The 11,424-nt window shown below is 39.9% G+C and overlaps 1 protein-coding gene across 1 annotated transcript; it reads left to right on the top strand.

Annotated features, from left to right (window-relative positions):
- Window positions 1–843: 843 nt before the first annotated feature.
- Window positions 844–10,067, top strand: LOC115812425 (transcription factor 12-like). Its single transcript, XM_030774904.1, has 12 exons — window positions 844–915; window positions 3,234–3,327; window positions 4,231–4,370; window positions 4,587–4,722; window positions 5,357–5,421; window positions 6,283–6,379; window positions 6,597–6,670; window positions 6,793–6,981; window positions 8,341–8,452; window positions 8,727–8,802; window positions 9,391–9,623; window positions 9,922–10,067. The coding sequence occupies exons 1-12, from the start codon at window positions 844–846 to the stop codon at window positions 10,065–10,067; spliced, it is 1,434 nt and encodes a 477-aa protein (XP_030630764.1).
- The last annotated feature ends 1,357 nt before the right edge of the window (window positions 10,068–11,424 follow it).

Here is an 11,424-nt window from a genome sequence, read left to right as displayed (position 1 = left end):
CTTTTTATTTTTGCTTCATTTGTAAAGGATTAGATTATTCCATGAAACATTTATCAGTTGTCAAGAAAAATGCTAAGTCTTACCCTGATCCGGTTTCATTTAAAAGATGTAATTTGTGGAACATTTAAGGGATATTTTTAACATATTCACCCTCATCAAAATAGGTCAGTTTAGCTTCAGCATCAGTGGTGAAACCAAAGTCACAAGTGAAAATGTTGCGTAAAAACAGAAAGTAATCCAAATTCCTTCAGTTTGTTACACAATGATGTTTTACAAGTGTTTCACAATTTGATATATCAGCATTTTTTATAAAGGGTTGGAATGCAGTGCACTACAAATATATAGCCTATTTTTCTATTTCTTTTTTGCTGAATGGCAATAAGTTGGACAATATTTCAGTGCCAAGTATAGATTAATACTGTTCATCAAAATTTGAAATTCAAGAATAAAAATTAATCATATTGACTATCAAATATTCACTCAATTAAAGAGGATTTCTGCACCAGTGTGTACACCAAATATGCAACTCTCAGCTCTGCCGATCACAACTCTCCTCTAACTGCCCTAAATGGTTTGGTCCAGTGCTTCTATGTCCACCCCCACCTTACTATTGCTTGGAATGGTATGGTCTTAATTTGCATAAGTTGTGTGGTGGTAAGCGCAGGATCAGTTGTGACTGTGTGAGGAGAGAAGCAGTGGTCCTCAGAATCGGCTTTGTAAGTGTGTGTGTGTGTGTGTGAGAGAGAGAGAGAGAGAGAGAGAGAGAGAGAGAAGAGGTTGTGGATTGAAAAGTAGTTCAGGTTCCAGTTAGAGGACACTGGTGACACTGCACCAGCAGCAGTCATGTTTTGTGCATTCCCTGGTCCAGGGTCAGCCAGCAAGTCATTAATATATTATTACAGTAACGGGAAGTCGGTGAGTGGTTTTGATTTTCATCTAAGGGGAGATTTTGGTCCCGAAATGAGTGTGTGATTTAACGGGTCCTCTGTGGAGAACTCAGTTACAGGGATGTGATACTTAAGAAGTCTTGTACTTGTTATAACCTGGATTTTACAAAAAGTAAATTCAAAAGGAATATCATAGTGGTTGGTTAACATTTCACAAACCTACAGTAACATTTTTCTATTGCAAAGACAAACATGATGAGTGAACAGAGTGTGTGTTTGTTTGTGACCAGTGTATATCATAGACTGCACTTGTTAGTAGTTGCACTGTGTATGTGTGTGTGTGTGTGTGTGTGCGTGTGTTTGTATGTATAAGCTGATAAGTATTCAGACAGAATCTTTAAGGTCCCACTGCACAATAAGCTTCAGAGTATCCTGCCTGGTAGAGAAATGATGGCACAGAACTTGAAAATGAACAATTTTATACTATGAACAGTTTAGGAATTTAAGTGCACTCTTTGCTCTATAGGAAATCTTCTAGATCTTCTATGATTATTCCAGTGGTATCGTCTGTGTGGAAAAATCCCTTTGTGAAGTAACTCCTTAAAATCCAAAATCCAAGGCCTCCCTCGTCCAAAGCAATATTCAACAATTAGCCACCTAATTGTTCTTGTATGAGTTCAGAAAAAGTCTTAAAAGTTTTTTCGAGATCTCTATACTGTTGATTTGAGAAAACGTAGCAAAACATTTCTTAACATGACATGTACTGCCAGTTATGTGACTTAACCCAGGCAGATGTTTTGAGCCTGCTCTCCACCCCATTACAACAATTCTGAAAAACGACTTTGATCTTTCGTAGGAGTTAAGTATTTCCAGACGTGGATGGTTGACAGAGAGCTGAGGGAAAAATTGGTCGCACATGTTCCAAATGCTTTGAGTTGAGCTAAAAATTCTAAAAGAGCTGGTGCAGTAAATCCGTGAAGTCACTGATTCTGTTGTCTTCAGCACAAACAGTTTAACTTTCAAATTCAAAGACTGGCCATTCTATGGTTTAGATGCAGAAATATTAGTAAAAGTTCATGTATACATTCAGTCGTAAGTACAATTCCATACAGAAATACAGCGATGAAAAGAAGAATAACATTGATTTAATTTACTCTGACAGACAAGGGTTCCATTTTTTTTAGTAATCTACCATTTCTACATAGCTTGTTATCATGTTGCATTTGCAGTGGATCACAAATGTACATTATTTGATTAATACTGGAATAATTTTGGGAAGTACATGCCATTTATTCCTTCACAGTTCATAAATTGCTAGATTTGGAAAGATTTTGTGAATTGCAAAACGTAAATCACAAATTGAGTGATACTAAAAGTCTAGTGAGGGAACAAGATATTACCATAATGAAATGTGTGAGAAATTTTCATAATCTCTACATTTTTGATTCAGTGCTCTAGTTCCTTTGGTTTGGGAAAATGCTGTTTTCCTGCTCTGGTTCAGTGTGTGAGGCTTGGATCTGTAGGGGTAATCTGAAGAGGTTAAAGAAGGCATGCTGGGCGTTGTTAACATTATTAACGGGTCACCTGGTTAGCCGTCACTGGTTGTGGACAATTGGCCTGATCCTCCACCATATGCCATCCGCCGTGACTCAGACAGGGCTGTCATGTCTACGGGTGACTTTGGCTCGATGGGCTTGGCTACCCGTGATCTCTATGGGAGCAGAGCCAATCGAGGTCAGCCAGGCATCGTATCAGCTGGCCGCTCTGTGAATGAGAGTACAGCCCAGTGGAGTCCTCAGCGCTTCTCTCATAGACGGCCCGTTGCCAGGCGACATGCCTGCCATTGATGTCGCTCAGGGAAGCTTGTTTTCATTTCCTGGGTGGAAGAGGGTTGGCAGGGCTGGAGGTTACTCACATCAAAGCAGCCAAAGCATGGAGCAGGTGCAGTGCAGGCCTCTCTCTTTCTCTCTCTCTCTCTCTCTCTCTCTCTCTCTCAATATGTGGGAAGTTTACTATCTCAATATGTTTGACTGAAGTGTCTAGAAGTGGTTTTCAGCACACCACAGGTCAGCACAGTTCAGAGGTTTAGAGGCTGTAATTCTGAAGTAGGCGCAATCAGATGCAAGTGCAAATATGTGAATTGTTTTTCAGAACGGGTGTGTCTAGATAGACTTACAAGTACCTGCCATTATAATGAAAGAGGGTTTTTTGTCCACGAATGCTTCCTAAATCTGGATAGAATCCCCTGAGGATCAGTGGTCAGATTATCAGCATTACTGAAATTGCGTGGATCATTGTGAACTTTATACTCATTTTTAAAGATGCTTCCTCTTGCTTAATCGTTAGGTCTGTTCTCCAAATCAAGAGGAGTGTAAGAGAGATTCACCTGTCTACTCTGCAACACATAAACTCACCACTACAACATATACAAATTTCTTCGGTAAGCTCACCAACACATAATAAGTATCTCTCTTTCTCTCTCTCTCCCTCTCTCTTCTGTCTCTCTCCCTCTCTCCCTCTCTCTCTCTCTCTCTCTCTCTCTCAGTATGTGTTTGTGTTTGTAAGCGTCTGAATGTTTTAACATGTGTATGTAGGCACTCGTGTGTGTGTGTGTGTGTGTGTGTGTTTGTGTGTTTGTGCATGCATGTGTTTCTGTGTTTATGTGTGTGTGTGTGTGTGTCTGTACATGTTTTTGGAGGATAAGGTTCTGTTGTTGGAAAGTGTTTCCCTCTCCCAAGGACACCAAAACCTTCTGGGAGTGTGAGCGGAATTAGATTTCCTTTTGAGCATGTACAGCAGCCCTGTCTGAAGGTCTCCTCCAGGAGCAAAGAGCGTGTGTTTTCTCAGCTGTTTTTAAAAGTATGGTTTACATTTGGACTTCAACTTTAACCCTCCAAAACCTATAAGAGATTTATAGAGGATTGATCTGTGGGTATCAGGCAGTATTTGCTAAATTCTCTGTCTGACTGTGAGTGCCCATGAGTGGTACAGGAAAATGGAAAGGCATTAATACTCAGCCACTGGACATTTTCATCCCTGGTGAGATGAAACTGCAGGTTTTGTTTTGCGATGTGGTTTGCACTTTCCAATATGTTCATTTGGTAACACTTTTATTGAAGACAGTCTTCAGCACCGTATGTTCTCAAACGTTTCCTTATATGTGTCACCTTTGGTTTTTCAGCTAAATATTTATAACATTTGTTTGTTTCCTTGAAAAACAGATGTTGCTGTTTGTCTTGTGAATGAAAATAAGAGGAAACTATTGACAGCAGCTTTGTATGAACCTTTCCCAAATTTCTTTCTTTTTTTTTTTTCAAACTGCCTGTTTGTCATTTTCTATCAGAAGGCACAAATGGATCCTCTGACCCCTGGAGCTCATCCAGTGGAATTCTACAGGCCAGCCATGGAGGCATGCTGGGCTCCTCTGTATCCAGCCAATCACAGTCAGGGAATTATGGCAACCATCCATCACATGATCATCCGGTAACACCCAGGCTCATTTCACATATGTGCTGCTTAATGAGTGAATCACAAGGATGATCCACAATTCATCGTTCATAGTTTGTACATACAGATTTATAGCATTAGGTCTTCAATATCCAAATGTATAACTTCTCCTTTTTTTCATACAGACTCTGAGTGATATCTAAAATTAGACACCGCTCATTCACTTTTTTTTTTCTTTTTGTGTTATACCAGAATGTGCCTCCCCACTCTGCCTCCTCCTCAGACATGAGTAAGGCTCTTCCCCCAATGTCAACCTTCCACAGAGGTATTGGCAAGTCCTCATTCACCTCTGTGACCCAAACCTCGCCTGGCACAGAAAGCTCCATGGGTAAGTCCCGCGGGTTTTTCTGTAGCAGAGAATAGCACAGACAGGGCTGTGGAGAAGACATGTGTCCTATCAAATTTACAAGACAGATATTGGTTAAATACAGAAAAGACTGAAGGTCAAGGACACTTCATTTGACACAACTCTGATGCAGTGTCATGCAACAAAATTTGATAAGTTATTTGTCAGTGTTTACTTAATATGGTCTGGTAACACTTCTTTGGGAAAAATATAGTTGTCTGTTATATTGTGTGTGCTTAATGTATTAAAGCCACACTAAATGTACAGAAGAAATATATTTACTTCTACAAATCCTTCATAAACAAAACATAAACAAAGCAAAACATTGAAAGGGAACTAAGGGTTTATGCTACGGTGTGTTTTAAATATGACAGCAACAGTTACAAAGTTGTCATTGATGAAATTCATGCTGAAATTACATTAATGTACTGATGAACCAAACATCTGAATGGAGATCTTGTATGTAGCATGAATTGCTAATTCATTATTTGTATGATTGGATCTCCAAATGATCGGATCATTTAAAAAAAAGGCATTTCACTATGTGTTTACTGGAGCTATTTAAAGAATATGTTTTTTTTTTTTCTTTTTAAATATCTTGCCAATTTAGTTTCAGGAAACCAAGGAAACCCTGTTGGAAGTTCTGCGACCGGTGATGCACTAGGAAAAGCCTTGGCATCTGTGAGTTTTCACCCAGCATCTACACAGTTACATTAGCTAGTATTTAGTAGTTGTTGCTCAGATCAAATGTGTACTTATATATAAACTAGAATTCTATGCAGAATTTTCAAAGCAGCCCACAGAAGTAGCATGATAACTGGTAGCTTCACAGAAATTACAATATGTTCATGTATCAAACTGATGAATAGATGAGTATTGGAGACATTTAATATAAATGTAAGTCAGAATGCTAAGTGAGCTCATCTGTTTGCTAAATGGAATGTAATAACCTGACAGACACATTTGTTGCTCTGTATATTTCTATGTCTGATGGCAAATAAATGCATTTGGTTGACTATGTCCATATGGAGCTATTTTAGACCAGCTCGATCAGAATTCATCCTTTCTTTTTGTGTTTAAAAAAGGAGATTTATAAGCCATTTCTGTATTGTATAAGGTTGAGCTGTGTTGTATCTGGTTCTTTAACGTGTTAAGAGGAACCTTTGTAAACTGCTGGGCAGTAAAAAGATCAGGATTGATGTACTGGCTCAACATATATGATTTCAATGAAGGTTCAAACACAGACCATAAAAAATTCACACAGAGATGACAAGTTGTGCTTTAAAAGTGATGAATGTGCTGTCAGTTGCTGATACTAATTCTGTCCTCCCTCTCTCTGTTCTGATCTCTCTCTCTCTCTCTCTCTCTCTCTCTCCCTCCTGTATTCTATACTCTCTCCCCCTCTATCCCTCTATATGTTCTACACTGTCTCCTGTCTGTGACTGTGTCTTTCTCTCTTTCTCTTCTACTTTTTTTTCATCCTTTCTTTCTCATTTCCTCTCTCTCTCTCTCCCTCTCTCTCTCTCTCTCTCTCTCTCTCAGATTTATTCTCCAGACCAGAGCAGCAGTAGTTTTCCATCTAGTTCATCCACTCCAGTGCAGTCTCCATCGTCTCTCACTTCTTCTGCCCTTCCTGCAGGTACAGCACAATGGAGAGGTGAACATATTCTCTCATTTAAAGCTCAGTGCAGAAAGCTGCTAGGATTGCTGCTTGGTTTTGGATCAGTGTTAGGGGTTAAAACACCTGGCCTAAACACAGATCTAATACAATAACATGCCAAAGCATGTAATAATCTGTTTGATTCCACTTGTTGAAAAACATCAATGACTTTAATCTTCTTTCAATACTGTTTCAGTTAACAATCAATGGCCCCGCTCCTCTGGAGACTCAACACTCTCCTCCAGTTATGAGAACTCTCTGCACTCCCTGGTAAATTCCTGCTTTAATGAGCTGCCTATGCTTATTTCCGTAATGAAAGAAACTCCTCTAGAATATGTCAATCAATATACCTACTCTCATCAACATTTATTTCCCAAAACATCTGATTTCAGATGGAGGACAGGTTGGACAGGCTGGATGATGCCATTCATGTCCTTCGAAACCATGCGGTTGGCGGCACTGTTGCTGGGTTGACCGGGGACATACATGCTCTTCTTGGACATGCACATCATGGTTCAGCCACTGCAATGACAACAAGTTTCCCTGCCGTAGGATTGGCTGCTGGACGAGGATCATCTACCGTGAGTCCATTTGTTTTCATTTGTTGATTGCTGTGTGGCTGGTTGTGTGTTTGTTTATATGGAAAGGGAATTTGGTAAAGTGTATGAGTATGCGTGTTTGGGATTGTGTATTGTGAATTCAGGTCACCTGGCCTGTAAATGTGACCATGGCTTGTTGGGAGAAATGTATTAATCTTTTCCACTGTGACCAGTTTAGCTCAGCTCACTTGCATGTTTTCCACATGTATAAGTTCTGGCAGGGGGTGTTCCTTCTGGAACTAGAAGAAGAAAACCACAACAGGAAAAATGCAGCTAGACTTTAATTCCGTATTTATTTTTTGTCCTTCCAAGGTCCTAGACATCAAGGCTAGACTACAACAAAAAGTGAGCAACAAACACAGCTGACTTCACGTTGCACTGAAATGTCATACGTATTTTGCAATGGGTCTTAAAAAACACACGCAACCTTGCGTCAGGTTGCAGAAACCCCTCTGCTGAGTTAATATCCACGTTGCTTTTTTTTATGACCTCATGGAATATAACAGAGCACTCTCACATTTCTGCTACTCTCTTTTTTTTTCCGTCCCTGAAGATTTGAGAGGACAGCTGTAGTTAAGAAACAAGAGGATAGAGTTTTAGCATAATCCCCATGAGAGTATTCAATAATTCCTTCACTTTTGTTTTTCCAGACAGAAAACAAAAAATGTCCTCAGAGTAGGAAAGAAAAATCCATCCTGGAAGGAATTAGGGGTGTGTTTGGAGAGTTGGGGGGAGGGATTAGAAGGCTATTGGATAAAATTAATTTTGTGAATAGAAGGATACAGGCAGGGATGTAGAGTATAAGGAAAGGGGGATGGTGCTGGTTTTATGTCCCGCTTAGCATCACATGGCTTTAAGAGAGAGATTTGTTTTTCCTCTCTTGTTATCCATAATGTTTTAGAAAAACGACTGTTGACTACAAAAACTTAATCACTTATTGGAAAATTCCTCAATTTCAAAATGACCCCACTACCACTTTGTCTGATGAGCTGAGGACTGGAACTTGGGCAATCATTTCAAATAATAATATAAAATAAAGTAAAGACAAAAAGTAAAAAAAAAAACAAAACAAAAAAAACAATGATAGGGAAGCATAGGTTTAAATATGGGGTTGCTCTCAGGTAATTATACTGTGACACTCTCAAGACATCACAGCTGATATGGCTCAGTAGTTGTTCTTCAAGAATTGGTCAGAATATATCATAAACTGATTTGATCATTGAGTGGGGGAACATCTTACATACATTAGGTTTAAGCCCTTAAACTGAGACTGTAAACATCAGTTCTCAGCTCTTGTTAAAGACACTTTGAAAAAAAAGACACTTGGTTTTGATTGGACAGGTGGTGGTAGATGGTGCTGAGGCTGCCGCTCTCTCTATGATCTCTGCTCTGCCGATCTCAACAGCTCCTCCCACTGCTGCCTGTCTGACCAATAAGGATGAGAGCTTCAGAGGTCTGTGCTTCTCATTTTCATCACTGCTTCATCAAATCCTATAAAGTCTTTGTCTGAACATGTGACTGACCGCACGTTCTGACGGCCAAAATCCATAAAACTCCTTTTATATCTATATTGCTTGTGTGTGTGTGTTTGTGTGTGTGTGTGTGTGTGTGTGTGTGTGTGTGTGTGTGTGATTTGATTTTGGCTGCAGCACTGGCTGCGTGTGCTGGAGTTCCTTTGAAGATGGAGACTCCTGATGGAGAAGTGTTCCGCCCCCACCATTCCTCAGACAAACACACACAATCAGCTGAAGAGAGTGACCCACAGGACATAAAGACACCCACAGAGTCAACAACCAGGAGCAGGTGATGTCCATTACGGCCTGTATAACACACTCTGTTGACTGTGTGTGTGTGTGTGTGTGTGTGTGTGTGTGTGTGTGTGGTGGTGGGGAGGGGGGGAGAAATGGGAGGTTCACAGGTGGGTGACAGACAATATTTTGGGTCCCTTATTTTCTGTTTTGTGATGTGTATCACAGTTTTGAGAAAAGGTATTTGCTTTCAATATAATATTAGCACCATTATTCATTTTAAGCCCAAGCTAACAGGTCATTGGTGACATGTTATGAGAGGTCGTTCTTTCGCCTGAATTATATGCAACTTTCTTGTTTTCTTGTGCTCTGCACTGTCAAGAAATGCATACAGTTTTGCACTGCCAAGTTTCACCACAAGAGGGCATGTTGCATCCATATTGGAAACGTATTGACTGCTGTAAACATTCTTCCTCATGAACAATGCAATATGGTACATACACTGTAATGCCCCACATCTATTCCACATGTATACCCACTCTATATATCCCTGGACTTTTGTTGTGTTTGTGTGTATGTGTGTGTGTGTGCGTGTGTGCGTGTGTGTGTGTGTGTGTGTGTGTGTGTGTGTGCATGTGTGTAGTAGCATCCATGAAGATGAGGACCTGAGTCCCGAGCAGAAAGCAGAGCGTGAGCGTGAGAGGAGGATGGCAAACAACGCCCGTGAGCGACTGCGTGTCCGAGACATCAACGGGGCCTTTAAGGAGCTCGGTCGCATGTGTCAGCTGCATCTGAAAAGTGACAAGCCCCAGACCAAACTGCTCATTCTCCACCAGGCTGTGGCAGTCATACTCAGTCTGGAGCAACAGGTCCGAGGTCAGTCTCATGGTCTCACTCTCTACTTCTAACAGTATTAGAGAAGAGCAGTATTAGAGATCTCAGATCAGCAGTGGGGTAATAAAATATTCATGTCAATATTTACCATTCAGTCAGGAAGAGAAGAAATCTATTTCTCAAGACCTCCAAACTGACATATGTGATGAGATTGACTCCTTGTTCATCTTTTGGGCCCTAATTTTCCATAACAATCAAATTCAATATAAATCCTTATGTCTACGTCTTGTTACCATGTTTAACGTCACAAACTAACAGTTGCTGACTGTACAACCCGCAGAGCGTAACCTGAATCCTAAGACTGCTTGTCTACGGAGGAGGGAAGAAGAGAAAGTAACAGCGGGAACTCTGGATTCTCAGCCCATGCACGCAGTGCTCCATTCTGACCTACATGACACAGTCAACAACCTCATGGGCCAGCTATGAGAAAACGACCCGGTGATATGACGGAGCTCAGTGCAAACCCTTTCGCCTGGCTGAGGATGACTTCTGACTGAATCTATGTCAAAGTTTCTGAGTTGTTACAGTAATTGTACGGTGCTTTTCCCTTCAACTGAAACAGTATTCGTGGCATTCCTCATTAACGTACTTCACTCTTTTACTAAGTGCCACTTCTTTTTGTTTTAAGTAAGTGGGAAATACTATGGTGGAATAACTGATTATGACCATAAAATGACTAAGGACCAAGACACCAGAAAAAGCAGTCCATTGATGAATTAATCCAGTTTCTGATGTGGCAAATATTCTTTCTCAGAAATAACAGATAATCATAAATTCTAAGAATTAGTACATAAAACCAGTATGCGAATGAGGTTTTTTAAACTTACTGTTAGTAAGTAATCTTTGGCTCTTGTATTGTATGAAGATTTTGATACTGATGGGTGACCTTTGACCCATAACTGAAAGCAAAAAAAACAACAACCATAAACTTCTACACATAGTGGAATTTTTGGTTTATATGGAAGTTTATTTGTGCCTGGACTGAACAAAACTAGACTAAACTTATGCAACCAGCATTTTGCATGTTTCTTAGTGCATTTGACCAGTTCACATAAATGCATTTCAAAGTAATCTGAGCATTAAGATTAGAGTGATTCAGCAGTACATGACGTTTCCTGCTCCTGTAGCAATTTTACATTTTCAGGCTACATTATACTGAAGTGTGTGTCTGAGAAGCCTGTGCTTCTTCAAATGTGTACTTGTGTGTGTGTGTGTGTGTGTGTGTGTGTGTTGCTTTTTTCAACATGTGCTGAAAAATTTCCCAGTATTTGGCTGTCACATGATTTGAGTGTTGTTGCAAATTTCCCTAAAACAACAACACCAGCAAGCTGATGTGTATATAATTACACAGTGACTTGACGAACCAGTTTTTCCATTTTGATTTCCATTTCCCATGTAGAAACAACTGCATACTTCAAACAAACTTCCCCTCATAATTCCCTGCATCTGAATAGGAATTAAGTCCTCTTCTGCTCATTATTTGATAAGGGAGACTTAGCCATGTCATAATTGTTTCATTTTTCCTCTGTGTTCTGCAATGCTGTGCATGCCCACGAAAAGTTAACATGTACCTATTTTTCTTATATGAATAATTCCATGAGACCATGCAACTGTTGTAGAAGATTTATCAATGAGTGTACTTCCATTCTGTCCACAACAGAAATTAACGCATCATATGTGACTTTTTCTTATTCAGATGATATGGCATTTTCTATAAATATTTTAGCATTTTAAGCAATACATTGCTGGAAAGTTCTGGATGGGTACCATTTTATTAGGATTT

The sequence above is a fragment of the Chanos chanos genome, chromosome 5 (assembly GCF_902362185.1).
Source record: "Chanos chanos chromosome 5, fChaCha1.1, whole genome shotgun sequence".
Lineage (NCBI taxonomy): Eukaryota > Metazoa > Chordata > Actinopteri > Gonorynchiformes > Chanidae > Chanos > Chanos chanos.
Note: the sequence above shows the minus strand (reverse complement) of the source record. Positions and strands in the feature narration are given on the sequence as shown.

Excerpts from the sequence above, each read along its gene's own strand:
- LOC115812425 (XM_030774904.1), top strand. The coding sequence starts at position 844 with ATGTTTTGTGCATTCCCTGGTCCAGGGTCAGCCAGCAAGTCATTAATA. Across the intron at positions 4,371-4,586 it reads ATCCATCACATGATCATCCG|AATGTGCCTCCCCACTCTGC; the intron begins GTAACACCCAGG and ends GTGTTATACCAG. Across the intron at positions 6,982-8,340 it reads CTGGACGAGGATCATCTACC|GTGGTGGTAGATGGTGCTGA; the intron begins GTGAGTCCATTT and ends TTGATTGGACAG.